Genomic DNA, 24,969 nt, shown 5'->3' on the forward strand with positions numbered 1-24,969 from the left:
CCAGAAAGGCTCACCTGTGTACCATTTTCCCACACAAAACCGGCGTATGAGACCCCAGCACATCACTACTTCTTCAAAAGTTGGCTATATTTTTGTATTGAATTTGTCAGCAAACCTCTCTCAGGAACTAACAAGCTCCTCTATCCTGATGGTTGGGATAGTGATAGTCTAACATCAGGCTGTGGTTCCTTCATTCCTTAAATATTACTGACTCACAATACACACCTTCCCATCTTTCATGCAATAAGTTAATGTTTCATGATAAAGAGATATTTTGGATGACAATTATCTAACATTTAAAAGCAAATTCCTCATGTTTATTTGCTGTTATAAACATGTTGACAGCTGAGCTATCTGAAAATATTTGCCTAGAATGCTTTAAAGTGGATTTGCTTTATGTTTCCTTAATTCAAAAGTCTCCCTACAGTTCTCTTGAAACTTACAAGATGCTATTTTTTTTAGTCAATATATTCCAGTGCACATACGTTCTTAGGAAAATATCACTTTTAAAAAGATCTTCAACTTGAAAACTGCCATAGACATGAAGGAAAAAGACAAAAAGATTTCTGAACCTAGCTATGCATCGATACTCACTAGACAACTTTTTAAATGTAACAAAGATGCATGCAATTTGGGGATAATGCACCTAAAAAGTGACTGGAAAGCTGATCCTATTGACCCAACCAGGCTTAATGTTCCCCTCAGCTTAACTAAATTTCAGACAGCCTTCTTCCTGACCCTAGGCTCCTGATCTCCCTCTTCTTAGAGCATTTATACTCTAGAAAATTTGTCACTTTCTCTGACCCTCTGAGTGGCATACCTTTTCAAAATTTCTTGTCAGTTTTGCAACTAGCAACGAACGTCTTTCTCAAGGACCTAGGAGCCATCCCTTTGAAATACACTCATCAAGAAAGGGAAGTACCCGGATCTTCCAGTCTCTGAGGGAGGGTAGGACCCTAACTTTGAGAAGTGCCAATTACCAAAGACAGTTGCCCTAATCACACAGGAAAACATCTGCCAAACTCAGGATAACTCAATTCCTGCCACCCCATTGATCACCCACCTAAAGTTCTCCAGTACTTTTTCACTAGCTCAGGCCAGCACGCAAGAACCCTTCCTTTGTTTCACTGAATAGAGGTCAATCTCTCTCCCTATTACAACAGTCTTGAATAAAGTCTTTCTTGCCTGTTTAACTTTACCCAGTGCAGTTTTTACTTTGACATAATCCCAGTACTGGAGATGACTAAGCTTTCAGTACTCACAGGCTTACCATCTTGACCAGATTGTCCAGGGTAGCCGGGGTTCCCAGGCTGTCCAGGTTCACCCTAGAAAGGAAAAAAAATCCTCAGTACAAAATGACCAACCATAATGATGCAATCAGATGCCTTCAAGGTTCAAACCAATTCCATTATTTGTACCTCTCTGTATGTTAAAAAACAAACAAAAAAAAAAAAAAACATGAGTCCCAAAATAGGGTTAGAAAAATGCCATATTTTAAACACCCACTTTACCAAATAAAGGCTTTTTATTATGCAAAATTTTCAAGGATTTATTTCTGTGAGTATATCAAGTATAACAAGTGAGATACTTTTCACTAATGTAAAATGTCAGTATTTATGGCAGGACATTTTTAGAATTCTAAACAAATTAAGTGTCATAGCTAATATGGTTTCAATAATAGCCATCTTTCATTTGTAAGTCTACAGTCTTTATTCTAAATGTTACACTACAGATATCAATGACCTATAATGTCATAATTAAATTCACAATTTTTTTTTTAAGTCCACAGGCTCTATGATCTTACACATGGGACTCAAGTTTAAAGCTGTATGACACTCATTTCTTTTATTCCAGTCAATGCATCTCTTTAATAATGTTAAAATTTTTAAATCTGATTATTTACATGAAAGCATGGCCAAGCCAAATAAATCTGCCCAACCCCCACAGTCTTTAACACATTTAATACCTAGAAATTAAGAAATGACCTTTGCCTTCACAATCCAAGGATGTCCAAAGAACACTATTCCCTACAATATGACAATTCACCCAGGCACATTTTATGGAACTCTAGTATGTTGCCCAATGGCATTCAGATGGTCACCACCCATAAAAAAAGGGAACTTTTTTGGTGAGGTAAGGGAGTTGTATAATTTAATTCTAAGAAATACTTCAAAATTAATGTATTAATCTATTACTGAGTCCATGAGATCCACATGGGGCATCTTGCTTAAAAACATATACTATCAGTAAACTCCTGCCTAGAGGTAAGACAACTGATTTCAGTTCAATAATTAATTATTTAAGAAATCATTCACACAGGACCCCAATAATTGTAAGTTAACTAAACACCAATACTAAGGGTACTTTCACAGACCCAGATCTGCTAGTCTGAAATACTACTTCAGGCTACTGGTTAGGGAGATTTGTTCCTGAAAAATGGAACAGGAAAAATGGAAAGAACTATGTGAACTCTATTAAGTGGCCAATGAAGGAGGGATGGGCTTTTCACTTAGGAGCTGCCCACGAGGCACAGCACAAGGAAAGGCTAAGAAAAATGGAAATGTCATTTTTAAAAGAGAGAAAGAGTAGCTATAAATCCAGGGAGAAAAATAATGCTGAAACATGTAATGCCTTCCTGAAGAGACAGAATTTATAATTCTAACCCAAGGACTTCCATTAAGGAGTAACACTCTGGTTCTCTAGGTAGTTAGCGTTTTCTCTTTTTTATTTTTATTTTTTAATTTTAGAGAGAGAGAAAGAGAGTGAGTAGGGGAGAGGGGCAGAGGGAGAGAGAGAAATAATCTTAAACAGTCTCCATGCTCAGCGTGGAGCCCTACATGGGGATCAATCCCATGACCACAAGATCATGACCTGAGCAGAAAGCAAGAATGCGACTCTTAACTGACTGAGCCACCCAGGCGCCCTGAGTTTTACTGTTCTTATTATGAGAGGATCCACCTTCATCTCTGGCCTCCCTGCCATCCTTTATCCATGTTCAGATTGGACCTGAGGTCTTTCAACACATTCCATTTTTTTTTTCTCTTGGCAAGAAGGTTCCCTTCCTTATCCACTTAAGAATCAATTATTCCTCCCCTGTTCTCTCACTCTCTCTCTCTCTCTTGAAAATAAACACTAAAAAAAATTTATTTTTAAGGGGCGCCTGGGTGGTTCAGTCAGTTAAGCGTCCAACTTTGGCTCAGGTCATGATCTCACAGTTCCCAAGTTCAAGTCCCGCATCAGGCTCTGTGCTGACAGCTCAGATCTTGGAGCCTGCTTCGGATTCTATGTCTCCCTCTCTCTCCCTCTGCCTGTCCCTTGCTCTCCTCTCTCTCTTGAAAACATTTTTAAAAAAAGAATCAATTATTCCTTTTTACTTGATGTCTTTTTCTTTTGAAATACGATAGCAGCTCTTAACTGTTTCCTTATTCTTAAGTAGAATTCTTTCAGTTTTTCCTTGATTAGTCTGCATTTATCATTTGAATTCAGACTCTTTGCAAACTCTTCCTTTTTTGGCAGAAGAGGCAGGGGTTGAAAATGCTATCAAGTAGAGATTCAAGAACTATTTGCCAGTTGATTTAAACTTTTTTAAAGTTTATTTATTTTTGAGAGAGAGAGAGCACAAACAAGGGAGAGGCAGAAAGAGAAGGAGAGAGAATCCCAAGCAGGCTCCGCAATGTCAGCTCAGAGCAAGAGGAGGGGCTCAAAACCATGAACTATGAGATCATGACCTGAGCCTAAATCAGACACTTAACCAACTGAGCCACCAACATGACCCTACCAATTGACTTAAGTCAAATTTCCTGTTAATGACCCTCTTTATTTGCAGCATATTAATCATCAGCAAAATCTAGGATATTAAAAGGATCTTAGAGGGTTTATTTTTTATGACAAAGCTGAAATACAGGTTTGGGATAAGAAGAAATGAGATTTGTGGTTTAATGTTGCATAAAAGTACCAAACATACTTAACATTGTACATAAATAAAAACTAGGTTTCAAGACAAAAAAAAAAATCACTCACAAGATAAATCCAATGTGACTTTGTAAGGACCATATAACACTGGGGAACGGGCCCCAAGAAGGAAAATAATCTCTTTTTCAGGTTCTATTATTTCTGGCAGGTTTTACTGGCTATTTTGACTATTGCCCTACTATTTATTTGCAAAAACTCAGGAAGGGTTGGTGTTGTTTCCATAAAATTGGGAGAATAAAGTAAAACACTAATTTTGGAGAGATGACCAATCAGAATAAAAATTCAATTGTATTACTGTAATAAAAGCTGATGCTCAACCTTTGTTAATTATATGCTACACACTGCTGTATGAGATTTACATATATTAAATTACTTAATCCTTTTAATAATCCCATGACACAAGTAATTTCATTATTCCCATTTTCTGTATAGGACAACTGAGGCCCGGAGGGGTAGGTCACTTGCTTAAGGTCACACAGCAGTAGTGAAGATGTCACTTGAACTCAGCCAATGCAGGCCCAGAGTCCATGCTCCTAAACACCACTGTCCCTGCCCACATTAAAACGCATACACTGATTAGAACCAGACCTGGGGACTGCTAAGAAACTTAACATGGAAAACAATTTCCAAATACATTACATGAGACATAGGGCCTATTGTACAACTGTGACTAAATTCCCAATCCAGTTTCTTCTAATTTAGTTGAAACATTTGCACATTTTGAATTTTAGAAACTATGTGTTCAGCTGAAAAGCAATACTTACTTATGTTGAACTGAACTCGTGCCACAGGATTTTTGAGTTGTTGACAGGAGTGGAAATGTCATGGACTAAGCTAAAACATCTCTGCATCTGGCCTCTCAAGTCGTGTAAATATGAATAATTAAAGTAAGAAACAGTTGTGCTTGCAGAAGCAAGCTAATAGTTTAAGTTGCTCATCTGAAACAAAGGTCTTTGGAGCCCTTCACCTAGGCCCACATCCCAGGTATTCAAGCCCTTTTCTCAAAAATCTTCGTGCCTTCATGCTCCCCTGAAGACTTGCAGGAGTCCTGACCTACGACCTATTCCCTCCTCCCAAACCAACCTCTTCCCTCCCTCAAAACTCAAACACCCACTCACAGGATAGAAGGAATCCACTTAGTCTGGGGAAATCTACATAAAAATGTGAATGCCCGGTGGCCCCTGAAATTTTCCAAAGGCTTTTGTATTTTAAACAGAGGATACTTTGATAGCTCAAAGAAATCCCTAATCAGTGGACTGATGAGGGTGAAACAAAGGAAGTCAATAGAGATAGATACAGCTGGAAAGGGGGAGGCAGTAATTTCAGAGGAAAGGATTAGTAAGAAATTGCTCCTTCCTAAAAAGAGGACAAAACGCCTTCTTTCCACTTCTGAACTAATAGCTCTAATATCAAGGTTAGATCAAATGTGGGAGTCTGCCCCCACAAACGTTCCTATGACTACTCAAGTGGAGAGAGAACCTGCCAGTCACAAAGGTCTTTTGAAAGGGGGTGTTTGTAAATTGGGGATTGCCTGGATCTCCCATAGCACAACAAAGGCATTCCATCCCACACAAGTCAACTGGGAAGAGGGGTGAATCTTATTTGTTCAATGATTTCATAATTCGTTAAATTAAAAAACTACCATCATTAAGCACTGTTAGACACTGGAATTTCAAAGGAGAATTTAGTTTTTATTAAATGTAAAGTGCTTGCATAGAAAAATTATTCCAACAGGTTTATTGGATCCTCCCTATATTTGACATTAAGAATGCAAAATGAATTAGCTTTTCTTTAAGGAACTCGCAATCCAGTAACAGACATATATTTCTATGCTTTTTATAGAGTTATAATGCCATGGTAAGTCTAAGTACAGGCTACCACAGTTAATTTGACCTAGTTTTCCAATAGGGTTGTCCTATCTTTTGGAAACTCAGAGAATTCTAAACAGATGACTTTCTTTATCCTAGAATAAGCATTTACCCACCTACCCACACAAGAATTTCACCTCAGTTTCAGTCTCAGGAGTCAACTATCAGCTCCCAGAAATCTATTTCTGGTTAGCAGGAATACTAGATCTGTTTTTCACAGGTAACTCTATTTGATGGTTATCTACAAAACTTTCCAGAGAGCATCTAACAAAAATGCCCATTAAGTCTCAGTTCAATCTATAAGTAAAAACACTTCATCTATTTTAGTTCCAGTTGTGCTGGTCTAATTAAAACCCTATTAATTCCCCAAGCCAGAAATTCTCTAAAGGAAATACAACTCAGAGTGTTGCTAGGGATTCTGTTTTTCACATGCAGGTCCCTGATGTGGGCTAGAAACCACCTCCAGGGGAAAGAGCCCTAAAAGGATGGAAGAGTATGTGTGTGTTCCTGTTCTCCTGCCAGATTTTCTGAAGAAAATGGAAAGCAGATCGAGAAGGCACGCCAACTTGAAGATTGGTGGAAAACTGCAATTTCGCTTAAAGTAGTAGGTGGCAATAGTGTGAGATTATGACTAAGAAAATGAACATGAGGAACACATGGAACTTGGAAACACTGGATGTCAGAGGCTTTACCAGATAAGACAAAGGGTGCTCTGGAACTTTGCTGTAGAAACACATGTGAATAAAAACTGATGTCACTTCAAGACACCTAACAGATCACTAATAAAGATTCAGAAAGCATCAGAGGCATCTGATGTCTCCCCAAAAGAAGACAAACCTTAAGATACCCTAGGGGTGGCCAGAACTTCCCTGGGAGTCAGGAAAGCACTCTGGGCTTTGAGAGGTCAGACATAATGGGACTCTCATTTCCATATTATATATCTTACAGATCAAATAATTCTTATGTATAATATTTCAAATTGAATTTATATATATATGTATGTATATATGTATACATATATGTATGTATATATGTGTGTATGTATATACATATACATATAAGCCCTCTGTGGGGCTCTGCACCGACAGCACAAAGCCAGCTTGGGATTCTCTCTCTCTGCCCTTCCCCACTCATTCACCCCCCCCAAAATAAATAAATAAACTTTAAAAGGAAGAACACTTAGATTAACTTACCTAAATACCATTTAAAAATACTTTATAATAATAAATTGATTATAATATACTGAAGTCAAATTCCAAACCAAATAGATTTTCTTTAAATAAAATAATGAATGTGTACTTTTATTTGTTAAATTATATTTGTTTCTTGATTTTAATGCTAGACCTGGAGTGTGTCATGAATTATCACATAAAAATGGACAGGAGAAACATGCATAAAAGATAGGAAGAATTAAATCAGATGAGCAGTTTAAAATCTAAAATTTTCAGTGATGGTGACTAAAACACTTAAGGAAATTCCATCAAAATGAACATCATAATTCATATTTATTGCTTGGTCACCTCAGGCAATAAATGATCAATACACAAAACACTCTTTTTGGCTAGGGAGTCATACCTGCTTCAAAGTTAGACATCATTTTTATTTAAGTGATACTGTAAAATACTATTAAATGAATAAGATTCACATAGAGTAGACAAACCACTTAACGTCTCAGTATCAGGCTGGGTCTAAGTGATGCCACAGTAAGTATTAACTTACACTTAATCATTCATATTTAATAGCATAGAAACATGTTCAAAATATTTAGTTATATAAAAAGTAACTAGTTGAGAAATAGTATGCACATCATGGCTCCAATCACATAAAAATGTGTAATACACAAATAAATATGTAAATGTTCACATACACATACACACAATTAACATATATACATACACAAATCAATATATGCAACTGGAAGATGTGCATATATGAGTATCACTAATAGACCTACTCCCCCAAAGTGATTATCACATAATTAAGTAAAATTAATAAATCTCTATATGCCTGTTTTTTAGAATTAGACATCAAACATAATGTTGAAGTCAATTTTAATATTTCTACTTCATTTTTCTATCTGAAAGTCATTTCTATTTATTTTTTTAAAAAAGTTTTCTAATGTTTATTTTTGAGAGAGACACAGAAAACGTGTGAGTGGGGGAGGGGCAGAAACAAAGAGAAAGAGAGAGAGAGAGGGAGAGAGAAAGAGAGAGAATCTGAAGTAAGCTCCAGGCTGTGAGCTGTCAGCACAGAGCCTGATGCAGGGCTTGAACTCACAAACCGTGAGATCTTGACCTGAGCTGAGGTTGGACATTTAACCAACTGAGCCACTCAGGCACCCCCTATCTGGAAATCATTTTGACAAACTGAGAATTTCGAACACATCTCAACAAATGCCCTTTCTTCATTTTTTATTAGATTGTAAGGAGGTGTGGTTCTTGGCATCTGGCAGCAGTCTTTGAGGGTGGTGGGAGGGAACCAGATAAACCAGCAAACAAACTAATAAAGTTCCCTCACTTTACTGTGGGCCAGGGGAATCAGTTCTAGGTTCAAAGGCACTTACAGATTAGAATATGCTTTTTTAAAAAAATCACTAAAATTCAGGTTTTAAACTGTTCTAAGACACTAGGTAGAAATTTCAATAAAGGGTCAGCGGTGCCTAGGAATTTTTCGCATTTGCTCAGCTCTTTTGTTTGTGGGTTTTAACAAGAAAAGCATGTTAGGCAGTACTCACTTTGGGGCCTTGCAGTCCTGGCTTTCCCGGAGGACAAACACAGGGAGCTGGAGTAGAGCCTACATCACTGGGACCGTTGAGGCACTACAAAGACAGAAATGGAAATAAACAACAAATGTGGGAAGACACATACATATGCATGTGTACACAGGTATGTGTATGCACCTGCATGTCTGTGCGAAATGGTAAAGGTATCTCACACTGACTTTCCAATTTTATTCAGACCAATCCAATACGAAATTCTGAATCACAAAAAGCTATGAAAACGAAATATACTCCAATGACAGAAAAAATGAGTTCTATTTGTCTAATATACTCACAGTTGATGGAAGCAAGCTAAACAGTCCCACAGTACAAATACTACCTTAAGGAGAATAATAGTTTCCAGGCCTACCTCACCATTCTGAAAGAAAAGGAAGAACAAATGGGTTTTAAAAGATGCTTTTAATTTTTTCTAAATTTTCTTCCAAATTTACAGATATTTCATTGTCCAGGTTCCAGATACATGAAGTATTGGAACCGGCAAGAGTTAAAACATTTGCTTGCAACTATCCTTAAAAAAAGTACCTATTTGTACATGTTATGACAACATTTACAGTAGGATAAAGTAAGGAAATGAACAACAATGACGAGTGAAAGGAGTAAACGAAAATGCCAAAGCAGCTTGGTATAATGGCCACTCAGGAGCAAAAGTACCTCGGTGAGATTTATATGCCCCCTCGAACTTTCTGGAAGTCATTTAAGAACCAGAGGAAAAAGCCAAAACACATCTGAGAAAGTCACAAATTCCACGCATTAAATTTTATGCCTTTTACTTTAGGAGAACTTCTCACTCAACAATCTGTTTCTCAGTGAATAACACATGATTTTAAATAGGTTAATAATCTTTCCAAACAATAATAAATTCAATCAGAAGATAAGAAAGTGGGAATAAGATGCAAAAGGCAAACAAGCCTCATGAACTCACACCTCAGAGGAAGGGAAGAGACATAAAAACACAAAACAGTGGCTGTGAGGACTGAGAATCCACCATTTAATCCTGGGCTTTCATGATGTGGGAGGGTAATGGTAATGGCCATCACATCGATAAAGAAATATCAACAAATAAGTATGTAAGATGGACTCTCAAATGCAATCACTTATTAGTACTTTTAGGAGAGATTAGAGATTCATATTCTAAGCTATAAATATCTAAAATAAAAGTTACGGTGTTTAAACAACTACCTATCTAAAAGACCAAGAATGAATTATTTCTAAAAGATTCCATGTTGGATTTTATTATAGATCCTTCATAGCACTGCTCCACATCCTCAAGTTTTCAGAACATGTGGATTTGCAGATTATTCAGTTTGATAGGAAAAAAGGAGATTATGACAGTATGACTTTACAAACTAAAAGAACTATAGCATGAGCTCAAATGTCACTGGAAACTTTTACAATATTCTGCCTTATTTGCATTACAAATATATATATGTGTATATATATATATGTATATGTATATATACATATATACATATATATGTATATGTGTATATGTATACATATATATATATATATATATATATATATATATATATACATACATACATATAGGTCCAAGGAGAGAGGGATTGATTACACACACACATACTAGGAGCAGACATATATAATCAGACTAATATTTTAGCTTATAATTATTTCCTCCTAACACATTAATGAATATAGCTACATAAATAGAAAGTGGCTTATAACCTAGAAACAAGAAAATCTTACTTAGGTAACAACAACAAAAAGAAACCTATATATTCCTTATGGTTTGAGAAAACGTGCTGATGAACAGGAAAATGAATCACTTCCTATTCTTCAGAATTGTGCTGTGTGGGGTATTCTGTCCACACATTTAATGAAATATAGAAATGTATTTACACTCTACATATTCAGACAAAGAATCCTATGTTTTTCTAGAGCAGGCCCAGCCCTGCTTCACTTGAGTACTGGAAATATCACACGCTGAGATGTGTAAAAAATACTTCCTTGTGCTCTTCCATTCCTATGTGTACAGAGATACATTATAATTTTATTTCAATTATGAAATATGTTTTAATCAATGTAACTTTATTTGCACTGACAATTAAAAAACAAATTAACGCTGTATATTTAATTAAGGCTCACACATTATCTGTCATTTGTTTATTGCTCTGAAAGTACTGAAGCAACACTCGGGGGAAAATAATCCATCCTACTCACAAATCCAGGAATCTCGCATGCCGTCTCTCTGTTGTTCTGTTCTGGGTCACAGTAGATTCGCAACTTCTGGACATCAAACTAGGAACAAAACCCACTCAAGTTAAAATTGAGGCACAAGCTAATAGCTTAATAAAAGCAACCCAAATACATTAGCTGTTATGTAAGGTTTAGCACTCATCTAAAACATAAAAACACTAAATCTGAATACCTAAGATACAGTTTAAAGATGTGATGCAACATAATTCATAACGAAAACTCTAGCACTAAAAACAAATCTCTGATGTCCTTCAGGAACCAGTGGAGCTTTTATTATTATCTCTGTATTAAGAGCTAGTCTAGAGAGCATTTCCTAGGACACTTAAAAGCTTTCCCAGGCTTTCTGTGTTTATCCTAAATCTCTGCAACATTTCTGATTACAATAGAGTCGGCTTAAGAAGTCATCTTTCGTTTCAGACACTTAGTTGATGGCATGGAGTGTTATGTGATGAGTAGGCCAAACACCTGTTTCTATTTAAACACTTACTACAATTTGACATGTAACATTAATACAGAGAGACCATGTGCATAATTTGGATGTGACAGTCTTCCCTTAATAGAAACACAGAGGGAAAAACACACCTTTTCAAACAAAGCATTTTTCAAGAAATGGCTATCTTTTTATACACACACTTCTCAAACCACAGATAGATACTCCAGCTTCAAAAATATTTCAAAAATATCAAAAATTAGTTTTAAGAAGAAAGAACACCAAGATGCATTCATCTTATTATATCCTCACAGCTGCAAACAAATTTTATAGCCCCTACTCACAGCTCCAATCTTACATTTTCTTTTCCAAATTCGTTATCTCCTGGGAAATATGAAATTAATGTTTCCTAAGAATGTAGAATTCTACCCTTAACCCAGGGGAACATTTTCTAAGAATTCCTATAAAATCTATTAAGTCTAACTTTGCATTTTAATACACACTCAAAAACAAAATCCCACTAATAAACTGAATACATTTTAAGTGTCTTAAAGGAATTAATAATTAAGTCAAATGCAGTTAAATGTCATAAATACTACCACAAAGGACAGCAAGAGCTCCACTTTATACAATGCAAAAAGCAAATCATTATTCATCTACCTGAACGGTTTCTTCTTTCCCAGAATACTTTCCAATTTGAGTTTGCCCGCTGATGAAGATCCCTAAAACTGGATGTAAGGGCTTGTTTTCAATCTGTTGATCATCGATATACAGAGTTACATCTTGTTCTGTTACTAAGAGACGAATTTGATGCCAGCCTTCATCAAATAATGTCTATAGGAAGAAAGTATGGAACATTCATGAACAAAATGCTAACCATCTTTCATTTTCTTTGTTTCCATTCCTTCGCTGCCAACCATAAATCCATACCACACAGACGGTCTGTACCATATACTAATTCACCTTGACCCAAGCGGGACCTTAAACGCTACTAATTAATTAATCCCCATTTTCCAATACATATTCATTACATATTAGTAGATGTATCAATTTCCTGAAGCAATTCCTTCCAGGTCACAAAAAAAGTTCCTTATGTCTGAATCCAAATGGCTTCTCCCATTCTTCATCCTATTTACTTCATTGCAACTTTGCACCCTTAACGAGTCCATCTTCCTTGATATCCTCATTCAACTTCCATGATTCAAACCATCTTGATCATCTTCGTTTCTTTTTCTCCCTTTGCTTATTCTGTTTCTTCAAAGGCTCCTCTTCCTCACCTGCCCTTTGATGAGGTCATTCTCCACAGGTTTGTCATTGACCTTTTTCATTCTCCCCTTTGATTATCTTACCCACTTCTACAGGACAATTATTACTTCGATGGAATAACTCCCATATCTACATCAACAGCCTGGACCTCATTCCTACATATGGGACCTACAATTCTAATACTGGCTAGTATAATTTTACCAGGATATTTCACAATCAGACTGAGAGAATGTGTAAGCAAAATGAACTTGAACTATCCCCAAAACTTTCTTCCTTTCAGTTTCCCTCAGATAATAATATCTTCAGTTTCTAAACCGCAACAAGTGTCTTCACCTCTTGCCCTCCCCTCAGTTCTAATAATAACCAGATGCAAAGTTCTACCAAATATGTCTTTTGACTCAAATTCACTTCTCCCTTTCCATTCTCATTACCATCGTTTAGGTTCATAGATATCTTGCTTTATCTAAATAATTTACAAACACATCTCTAATCCTGCTCTCTCCAGGCCATTCTTCATACCTCTACTACCATTAATCTCTCTCACTAGAATTTCATCAAGAGAAGATACCACATCTTATTAATTTCCGGATTCCCAGGACCTATGCCAATTCCAGGAAAGAAATGCAAGTATTCTTTGTGAAAGCAAAAGGAGGAGAGTGAGCTGCTTTGACCATGGCACACCTATTAAAGGCTTTTAGATGGAATCCTGTCATCCACTGAATGAAGTCTAAATCCCTGTGTATGGTTTCCAGGTCCCCATAAATTGAGTTCACACCTTGTTAGCTCTTTCTTTCATGTATCTTATACTCCAAATGCAGGGGTCACCACTTTCTACCCTTTAAATAAAAACCCTGCATTTTATTATACATGATTACTCAATACTGAACCACTGACTTACATATCCTTAGCTCTCTTCATCAAAATCCTATTCGTTCTTCAAAGTCCCATCCAAAAAGCAGCTCATTAATAAGTCTTGTCCACATTTTGTATTAGAATCTACCTTTCCCTCCACTTTCCACTAATACTTAGTACTCCTATTAGATATCAGAGACCTTCAATCTTCCATTATATATAAGTTCCTTCGAGGTATGAAATAGGCCTTATTCATTTGTGATTTTTTACAGAACCTAGCAATTTGCCTTTAATAAAAATAAAGTTTTTAAAAATTTAATCTGCTTACCATATGAAATTGCATAGATGCATAATTTCATATACAACCTTGTACTCTTCCTAAATTATACAATATAGTGTTAGACTACCATAACTATAATAATGACCAAAACATAACTGTTTTTATCTCTACATCTGTATTCTGAACATATTTGACTTGGAAAATAAACTTTTATTTTTAGTTTATCAATTTTATTAAATACAGCTTCCTTCTGGGGAAACAAAATGTCCTCCCATTAATTGTGAATTCTTTACCCATTATCTACCTGTATTTGATGTTCTAACAAATGTCTTGATCTCAGCATTTTGTAGGACATGGTAATGTAAGAACAACCAACCAGACTTTGAAACTGACAAGACTTAACTTCAATTCCTGATGTCACCACTTACTAGCTGTGTTATTTTGAGGTGGGATTTAATATCCCTGCATTTTTTTTTCTGTCTGTACAATGAGAGCAATACCTTCTTCCTTGGGTGGATATTATAATTACGTGTTCAGGGCATCTAGTAGTAGGCACTCAAAAAATGTGAATTAGCCCCACCCCTTAATCCCATTTAAGAAATAATTTGCCTTCAGGGCACCTGGGTGGCTCAGTAGGTTGAGAGTCCAACCTCGGCTCAAGTCATGATCTCACTCCTCATGAGTTCCAGTCCTGATGTCTCACAGCTCAGAGCCCTAGAGCCTGCTTCGGATTCTGTCTCCATCTCTCTGCCCCTTCCCTGCTTGCACTCTGTCTCTCTCTCTCTCTCTCTAATATAAATAAATATTGAAAAATTAAAAAAAAAAAAAAAAAGAAACAAATTTCCTTCATCTGTTGCTTTTATTCAGTAAAGCAACATTAAATTATGAAGTCAGTATCTTTTCAGCCGTGTTAAAATTATGGCTCCCTTCCTCCAAACACACACAAACCTGCTAATACCACCATGAATACCACCATACTCATACCCAGGCATATTTACCTTAACTTGGGAGTCAGCAAAGGTGACCACTTGTGAGCCATTAATTATGCTGGTTGTTGTAAACAGTAATGTTTTATCCACACCATTTAAGGTAACAGCTATTTGTGGCCTTCCGTCAATGGTTAAAATTCTCCATAAATCCCACATTTTCTTGACCTTAAATCTCTGAGTGGAGACAAATACATATGATGGAGGAAGGCCTTCTGGGAAAACATTGCTAGAAAAAGAAGAATATGCATAAGCTTAAAGAATTCTCAACATATCTACAGACATACCAAAAAAAAAAAAAAAAAAAAGAAGTCAGATCAACACACAATGTCATAATGTTTACCTTGTAAATTCTGATAAGTCAACTTTAGATGTTACTTCATATCCTTTTATCTTTGTTGGTGAAAGCGGGATTCTTTTCTTAACCTTTTTCTTTACTCCCAAGCCTAAAAGAATATCAAACCCTTTCTCATCGCGAGCTGCCACTGGAATTCGTGTTGGACAAACAGATTCTACAAATCCAAAGCAAAAGCAGTAAACGTTAATTAGTCACAGATTACTTCGACAAAGAAAAAATGTCAAAGGAGAAATATTAGAGAAAATAATAAAATCTGCATATGCACACAAATGGATGTAAATGCATTGTCTGAAAAAACATGCAGGAGTGATTTTGGCATTCGAAGTCTCAAAAGTCTTTTTCCCCCTAAAAAGGGACAAAAGTAAAACAGAAATATAAAAGAAACACTTGCTAATGTACTGTTTTAAGAACAACACCATGTTGGGGCGCCTGGGTGGCGCAGTCGGTTAAGCGTCCGACTTCAGCCAGGTCACGAACCCGCGGTCCGTGAGTTTGAGCCCCGCGTCAGGCTCTGGGCTGATGGCTCAGAGCCTGGAGCCTGTTTCCGATTCTGTGTCTCCCTCTCTCTCTGCCCCTCCCCCGTTCATGCTCTGTCTCTCTCTGTCCCAAAAATAAATAAACGTTGAAAAAAAAAAAATTTAAAAAAAAAAAAAGAACAACACCATGTTGATGTTTTTACTTCACTATTTTGAACACGAAGCAACCTGATAACGGTGGGGTAGGAGAAGACTGGAAGGCATTCACGATTCTCATCCAGTATTTAGTGTTAATTTGTCACATGACCTTGCAGAATTCTAAATTTCTTGGATCTAGGAGATGAACTCTAAGATTCCATTCTTGCATTCACAGCATTTGAGGGGTAAAAAAAAGTAGGTGTCGTTCTTGATATTCTTTCCAGTTTAAGCAGTTAATAATTCCACAGTTCAAAGCACATTGTTTCTATTACTCTGGAAAAAACTGTGGGTCTTTTCTGTTCATGAAAGTACTCAAAATGAGGCTATTATCTCATCTATTATTACATTAATCATATTTATAAATAAAGACTATTTCCTTAAGAAAAATCATTAAGATTTCTATTATACAATCATCTACATGTTATAAAAATATGGCATGCTTTTTGCTGAGAAACTAGCACCTAAAATTACGTGGAAAATTTTACATGGTTGAATGCAATTAAGCTGTTCTGTAGATATGTTGCAGTATTTTCAGATTCTTCCAAAGTCCTCATATAACATACATATTGAGCATGACTGCTTACATTTTATAGAGCAGCTAACAAAATAAAACAAGAACTCCACTAAACATACTTTAAAACAATTATTCTTACACAACATTAAGAAGAGGGAAAAGTATCATATTTACAATACAATAAAAAGTAATGAGATGCATTTTATGAGCCTAACACATACAGTCATAACTTACACCATAGAATACTGGAAATAAAATAAAGGTTTGATAGAAATAAAATAAAAAGTATTCCTGGAAAAGGAGGGACATTTTTCTCTTCGGGTCTTAAGTTTTGAAGTGACCCAATGAATTACAACCGTCTTTCTCTGGTAAGCTTGGAGCTAACTTATGGGGAGATACAGGAATGAGGCAAACACGTTGATCCAGTGAGCTTCATGAGACTGCACACCATGATTAACCCCCACACCATCCCAGCAACGCAGGGCTCACTTATTCCCTCTCCCACCTCAGAAGCAGGGTCTGCCCATTAAGCTCATACATGGTCTAGAGAGGAAGCCATAATACACTAGTTCCCCAGGTTCACTGACTCAAGGAGAAGAAAACCGAAGGCACGCTGCCAACCATGACCAGTGACGTTTAACAAACTCACTAATCTGAAAACTCATTTTCTCATTCACCGGTAAGGAGCTAGAAAGGGATGAGAGAGGTCAGAAGAGTCAGTCTAGTTGAAGTTACTCCCAATGAAAACATGAACAGCAGGGAATGTGTTCCTAATAACACTATATTCTAGAGTTTAAATCATAAATCAATCAAATTAAATAATTCCTGTCATGATGCAGGGGTTCTTTTTTGGCACGCGGTGGGGGGAGGTATGCAGAACAATATATGAAGCCTCATTTCAGATGCATTTGATTTAAAACTACAAAAGAAGGAAGGTCAGCTAGAAAGAAAATGTGTGAAACATTACATCATAAGAATATTTAGATCTGAATTACTCCTTTGATTTGCTTTACAAATGAGAAATTCTAAGATGTTAGATAAAGATCTCAGACTTCAAACAAGAACTTTAGCTTTAGACTTAAGCCTCTCTCTTAACCTCTCCTGAACCTCTGGATTATCATCTGTGAAGTGGGAACAATGATCTCCTTCACAGGGATTGTCTGAGGATCAAATGTGATGTATGTGAAAGTGTTTGTGACTCCAAAATGGCCCATAAGTGCAGGGGATAAAGCAATTACTGTGTTCATTCTTTTGCTATAACAAAGTCCTTTACACTGTATTGTAATCCCCACGATTTCATGGGGGAACAGTGTAGCATGGCTTGTGAAATCAAGAATGTACCATACAGCCATGTTTTCATTGCTACCTAGCACATCTTATTAGGAAAAATGTATTTAACCAACTATATTTTCTTGAAGGTAATTTTTCTTCCCAATTTGTTCACCTGTAAAGAGAACAGTAAGATATCTTAATACATGGGCTCTGAAAAAAAAGGTAGTTGAGATGCTCCGATACCAGTATTATGTTTGTATATACCTAGTTATAGGAAACTGGTAAAAGAAGCTTCCATAATAAAATGCTACGTTTTATAGATGGAACAATTATTTTATGTATGGAACAACCAACAGTTCTGCACAAACTTCAGCGGAAACCTAGGGAAATAATTTCCCCCACTGTGTAGAAAAAAGGAATATATGCATAAGTATATAAACCACATCTAGAGAGAAGTATGGAAACTGGAAATAAGAACTGAAACGTGGAACTTATCATTCTAAATACGAGACAATTCAAATGCTAAGAGAGACTCAGTTGGGAGCCTGTTATAACACCCACAATAAGTAATTATAACAATCTAGACATACCAAGTTATTTTAAAGGAATGTATTCAGGAACAAGGGTAAACGAAACAGAAGACCTAACTTCACAAATGATTTCCTATACCAACTACACAGTTTCAATTTCATTTTACATTTATATGTTCAGAGTATTCAGAATAGGAATGCTTTCTGGGATGAGTAAAGATTACTCTATTTATTTTAAACACTAGGGTCCAGCAATGTCTGCTTTTCAGTTTGGATGGCTTATTTTTGCTTTTCTTTCTCTTGCCTTTGGGGATAATTATCTAGAAAAATGTTGCTAGAGCTGATATCAGAGATATCACTGACTATATTCTCTTCTGGCAATTTTGTGGCTTCAAGTCTCACATTTAGAACTTTAATCCACTTTACTTTAGAATGGGAGAAGATATTTGCAAATGATATATACAATAAAAGGGGTTAATATCCAAAATTTACACAGAACTTATAAAACTCAATACCAAAAAACAAACCAATTAAAAAACGGACAAAGGACATCAATGGACATTTTTTTCTAAAGAAGACATACAAAGACATGAAAAGATCACTGATCATCAGGGAAAGACAAATCAAAAGCACAATGAGATATCAACTTACACCTGTCAGAATGGCTAAAATCAAAAAGACAAGAAATAACAAGTGTTGGTAAGGAACAGTGTAGAGGACAAGGTAAATTGGTACAGCCACTATGTCAAACAGTACAGAGGTGACTCAAAAAATTAAAAATCAAAATGCCATATGATCCAATAATTCTGCTACTGGGTAGTTACCCCCCCCAAAAAAACAAAAATATGAATTCAAAAAGATTAGATGCATCCCTATGATTGTTGTAGCATTGTTTACAATAGCCAAGATATCAAAGCAACCTAAATGTCTGCTGATAGATGAATGGATAAGGAAAATGTCACACACACACACACACACACACACACACACACACACACACACACATGAATATTACAGAGCCGTAAGAAAGGATGAGATCATGCCATTTGCAACAACATAGATGGACCTAAAGAGTAGTATGCTAAGGGAATTAGGTCAAAGAAAGACAAATGCCATATGATTTCACTTACATGTGGAATCTAAAAAAATTAAGTAAAATAAAATGAAGAAATAGACAAAAGACAGAATCAGACCTGTAATTACAGAGGACAAATCGATGATTGCCAGAGTAGAGGGAGGTAGGGAGATGGTCAATACAGGTAAAGGGGAGTGGGAGACATAGCTGATCATATTTTAATAGTGACATATAATGGCAGATGGTAGATACACTTGTGGTGAGCATAACATAATGTATAAACTTTTCCAACACTATGTTGTACACCTGGCCTTAAAATTATACTCAAATCAAAAAATTTTTAAATGATCCATAGAACACAGAAAAAAATATTTGCTTTTCTATTAAATCTTAGGGCTTAGTAATATAATACAGTCTTACCAAGGTCATAAAAACATTTTTTATTTAAAATTCTGCCACAGACAAGGACACAAAACCTATGTCTTGAGTCTAACTAGAACAAATTCCAGCTATACTTTTCCACCTATAAGTTAACATCATAGGAACACTAATGAATACATTATTCCAAAATATATCTGGCCTACTTTCTAAGTGCCTATTTAATCTAATTCCACATTGCCACACTATTTATATGTTGCCCCTCTCCAGAAGTCAAATATTTTATTCAGAACAAAGGAATTCTATCAAGATCTGTGGTCAGAAACCAAAAGTAATTTTACTGATCCACACCTGATAGTCCAATAAAATAGAGTTGCCTTTGGGGCCTCTGGTGCAGATCTGTGCAAGCCAGCTTCTTAAGACTTCCCGCATTGAACTTGGTTTTCATGATAAGGCAAACATGAGTACATGTCCAATTGATACACACCCCTCAATGGTATTCAGAGGCAATTTAATACATTTGCCTTTCTGAATGTCTATTATATCATGTACTTTAATATCATGCACAGGTTCATTAAAAGAAAGTACAGTCACCATTGTTTCAATTTAGTACCAAGGTACTAAATCACATCATATTAAAAATATAATAATATAATATATTAATTGTATTAATAATTAATTAATATAACATAGTAATATAATAGCAAATAATAATAAATATAACAAAATCACAAAATCAAAATAAATTATGGAAGCACAGAGCCTCTTACCAAAGATTAAATAAGAAAGAAGGTAGCCCCATCATCACACAATTTCTTTTCTCATTACAGATTGAATAATTTCATTCTCCTTCACCATCAAGTAATCCCACTGCCTTGAAATCGAGGTTAATTTAGAGTCAACAGTTCTCATCTAAGGAAGATGTCTGCCAGATGCATGGCTGACAGGCAATGGGACACAGTAAGTACAGATTTCAGCGGTAAATCAATGAGAACAAGAGACTCTTATTACTCTTTAGTATAACTTGTGCACCAACCAGACAAGTCAGAATCTTTTGCACCATTAAGTAGCCTCACTGATCATAGAATATATTATTTTTAACAATAAGAAAAATACAAAAAGTAAAAATCATTTTTGGCTTAATAAATAGTTAAGAAAGTACAATTTTAAAGTCTTACAAAATTATACAAATAACTCATCTGGTTTTGCCATTTTTCATTGTAAAAGCACTGATTATGTAATGTAATGAATTTTCTTGGTTATTCCTGCTTGAATACTATAGATGGAGAAAGGGTAATGTGTTTTGCCTTTACACACCCAGACAATAGTATGTGTATAATTCCTTTACCTCATTCTTTACTCCTTGTTTCATTTTTAATTTGGCAGAGCTTTTGTAAGATATTGCAGTTATGTATCATTTTAACATACACACCATTGCTTTTTTTTCCTTAACCATCTTAACATGTCCCTAATGTTCCTCCTATACATGGATATTTATGTTCATAAAACATGACCTTTATCACCAAAGTTAGAGTCGTTACTTAACTCAAGATCACACTTCAAGAAAGTGATGTTGACAAAGTTAAGAATCAAACCTAGACCTGAGTTTGACTCCAGAGACTGGGCTGGAGCACCATATAATCATAACAGCTTCAGGTCTATAGAAAAAAAATCAGCCGGGGCGCCTGGGTGGCACAGTCGGTTAAGCGTCCGACTTCAGCCAGGTCACGATCTCGCGGTCTGTGAGTTCGAGCCCCGCATCAGGCTCTGGGCTGATGGCTCAGAGCCTGGAGCCTGTTTCCGATTCTGTGTCTCCCTCTCTCTGCCCCTCCCCCGTTCATGCTCTGTCTCTCTCTGTCCCAAAAATAAATAAACGTTGGAAAAAAAAAAATTTTAAAAAAAGAAAAAAAAAAAGAAAAAAAATCAGCAGACAGTGCTTTACTTTAACAGACATTGTATGGAGTTTTTAAAAATGTTTTTATTAAGGCACAATCTACATTCAATAAAATGCCCTAATTTCAACTGCACATCAACCGGCACATATTTACATGCTTATATAACTAGTACCCAGACAAGACAAAGAACACATCTAACACCATAGAAAGTTACCTCATGTTCCTTCACAGACAATAACCACCACGACCAGAGGCCACCACTGTTAGGATTTCTATCATTGATTAGTTTTGTCCATTCTTGAACTTAATATAAATAAACCATAGAGTATACTCTTTTACTTGGCTTTGCTTGCTCAACAAACATCTGTGGGATTATCCATGTTGTTGCACCTAACGGTGAATTGTTCTTTTTTTGTTGCTGTGTAGTATGCCACTGTATGAATTATAGTGTATTATGATGTATCGATCCACTTTTATGTGGGCAATCATTTGAGTTGTTTACAGTTTTTGACTATTTTTAATAAAGCTGTTACGGACATTCTTGCAGATGCTTTTTGGTAAATATATGAACTTATTTCTCGTCGTCATATATCTGGGAGTAGAACTGTTGTTTCATAGGGGATCTATATGCTTTACTCTAGCAGACGATGCCACAAGCTTTTCCCAAGTTGTTATACCAATTTTTTATCTCTACCAGCGTGTCTGCTGCTACTTTAAAAGGAAGGAGGTGTTATGAAAATGAAATACATAATTAGGGGACAGAGATTATACATGATATTTCAAAGAGAGAAAAGAGCTTTAAACACTCGTAATGAAAATTATTCTGAATATTTTGCCTTTCATTCCTTTCCTAGTCATAATTAACTCATACAACTGCATCTAGATCTAATCATAAACACTAACAACAAGATCTGTATGCCATAATTTGTCAATTTTCTAAATCATGCCATAATCATTCTACTTTTCCAATGAATAATCAAATATCACTTCTCACGTAAACTATAAGCTTACTGTGTTTCTTTATTTGTAGCAAACATAGCTCTTGCCTCTCCAATTAAATGGAAAATTCTTATTTTGGGATATACCCTAAGTCCCTCACAATGTAAGTTCCCTTCAACTCAGATTAGATTCAAATCCTTTCAATCTACAGATAGAACACAAAGTGATTCCCCTAATGTTTGTTGAGATTTTATGGAATATTATACTCAATCTTTTCCTATCCATGAGACTTTATCCCACCTCCCATCCCCCATTTCTTCCTGCCCAACTTCAGTGGTCAGAAGTTCATACTATATGTATACCAATAGTAAAGAGGAAGAATGTAAGTCAGTCAGTTTTATAAGAGAGCAGGGAAGTTAATCACATACATGTTATAAAATCGTGAAAGCTAAAATACTGGCCACCTCCAAAAATATCTCAGTTGTCCTGGCCATGATTGTTGATATGTGTATCCTTACCCTTTGTGACTTCTAATGAAATACAGGTAGAATTATAGAAGTAGGATAAGGCAATGCACTAGGCCACTATTACAAAGCACTGTAAGGCTTGAATTAGATCCAACAATCTCTAAGCAAAGAGCAGTTATACAAAGTATGAACAGCTTTTGATGGGAGGAAAAGAAAATCAGAAGTCCTAAACATCATTCCAAGTTAAACTTTATTATGGTAGAAAGCACTGGCAGGAAAAGAGCCTCTAAGTTTTATCGCATGTAAGATACCAAAGTTCCACTCAAGCAGGCACTCGCCCTCTCTTTCTATCTGTCTCTCTTTCTCACTGACTCACTCAAAGAAGATAAGGCTGAAGATGCATAGTTAATTATCTTCTGACATCTGGCCTTTGGCCCCATTTGAGCAAGTCAACATAATATACTCTCTTAAAAAATAAATTTCCTGCATCATCCAAAAGACAAGATGGCAGGAAACAGAACAGTAAGAAAACACAAGTAGTTTTTGAGAGGCTATTCTTTACCTGAACCTGTACATAGTCAAGCTCAACATACCTAAATTAAAACATGGGTCCTAAAACCGAGTAATTCAAGCCACAGGCTGTTGGATGCTCTTAAAGACACATAAGGAACCTGATTTACTCAAAGAAACAGAAGAGTGATGTCAGCAAGATGGAGGAATAGGAAGTCCCAGCCCACATTCCCCCAATGACACACTGATTTAACAATATACAGACAAAAATACCTTTATGAAAACTCCATATTTGGGTTGCGAAGTTGAAATATCCCAAGTGAACACAAAGCTAAGAACGGCCTCATTGAAACAAGTAATATGAGTAATTAACTGTACCCACAACATTCCCTCCCCCAAGCTTGTACAAGTAAGTGCCAGGAGAGAAAGCCCTAGCTTATATTGTCCTTGGGTGGAAAAAAGAAGTGTGAAGCATGCTTCCAGGGGGCTTCCCAAGAGACAGGTTTTAGTCTCACCTCATTTAGAGCACTGACAGAACCAGAATCATTTAGATGCCTGGAAACTGCTGAAAACAAAGAAGAGTCAGTTGCAGGTTGGAGGAGGGAGCTTTGTGTGGCTAGCATGGCTCAGCATGATCAAGAGAAACATACAACTGGAATCTTCTCCTTCCGGAGAAAGAGAAAATAGTGGAGCATGTATCCAGCACTCTAGCTTTTCCAAGGGCTACCTGAGGAAATGATACTGCTCTTGCCTAAGCATGATGACAGGGAACCAAAATACTTTGGATGCCTAATGCCCACTGGGAACAAGGTGGGGAAGCTTATGGTTACAGAACTAGAAAACTTAAAGAGGTACAAACAAATACTAAAGGGAGTGAGAGATTATGAGCTCCTGGGGAAAAAAATAGCAAGCCTCTCTAATTAAGAAATTGCTCACTCAATCCCAAAGAAATGGCATCCCTCCATAAAAAAGGCTTCAGAGATTCCCTCAAATCTCTAGACAAACTGATGAGGGACTTCCCCTGTACAAAGACAACTGGTAAAGATTGACAGGGATGACTATTTTTTTTAAATGTGTGGATCCCAATACAAAGCTGTAAGATACACAAAGAAACAGGGAAACATAATCCTATCAAAGGAATAGAGTAACTCTCCAGAAGCAACCCTAATGAAACGGAGGTGTATTATCTGACAAAGAATTCAAAACAATCATCATAAAGATGCCCTATGAGCTCAACAAAATGATGGCATAAACAAAATGAGAATACCAACAGAGATATAAAATATAAAGGAGAACCAAAAAGAAATCTTAAAGCTGAAGAATGCAGTAATTGAACAGGGGAAAAAAAAAAAAAAAAAACAAAAAAAGAACTGGAGAGGCTCCAAATCAGATTTGACCAAGCAGACAAAAAGAATCGGAAAACTTAAGGATAGGTCATTTGAAACTATTGGGGCAGAGGAACAAAAATTTAAAAGGCTGAGAAAGATTGAAGAAAGCCTAAATGACTTTTGGGACACCATTAAATATACCAAATACATGTTATGGGAGTTTCAGGAGAGAAAGAGATAGGATTTAAAGTAATAACCAAAAACTTCTCAAATATAGGAAATAAAATGTACATCCAAATTTAAGAACTCAAAGGAAATCCATATCAAGACATATTATAATCAAATTGTCAAAAGAGAGAGAGAGAGAGAATTTAGAAAG

The 24,969-nt window shown here is 36.1% G+C and overlaps 1 protein-coding gene across 4 annotated transcripts in view; it reads right to left on the minus strand.

Annotated features, from left to right (window-relative positions):
* The window catches only part of COL21A1 (collagen type XXI alpha 1 chain), a 185,264-nt gene that overhangs the window by 101,001 nt on the left and 59,294 nt on the right, over positions 1–24,969 (minus strand). For all 4 annotated transcript variants that reach the window (XM_047859716.1, XM_047859712.1, XM_047859713.1 and 1 more), the window contains 7 exons: positions 14,994–15,162; positions 14,663–14,879; positions 11,927–12,100; positions 10,801–10,878; positions 8,969–8,977; positions 8,575–8,658; positions 1,263–1,325 (listed from right to left, as the gene is read on the minus strand). In XM_047859716.1, the coding sequence (XP_047715672.1) occupies positions 1,263–1,325; positions 8,575–8,658; positions 8,969–8,977; positions 10,801–10,878; positions 11,927–12,100; positions 14,663–14,879; positions 14,994–15,162 (794 nt within the window). The remainder of the gene's footprint in view (positions 1–1,262; positions 1,326–8,574; positions 8,659–8,968; positions 8,978–10,800; positions 10,879–11,926; positions 12,101–14,662; positions 14,880–14,993; positions 15,163–24,969) is intronic.

This window comes from Prionailurus viverrinus, chromosome B2, assembly GCF_022837055.1.
Source record: "Prionailurus viverrinus isolate Anna chromosome B2, UM_Priviv_1.0, whole genome shotgun sequence".
NCBI classification, from domain to species: domain Eukaryota; kingdom Metazoa; phylum Chordata; class Mammalia; order Carnivora; family Felidae; genus Prionailurus; species Prionailurus viverrinus.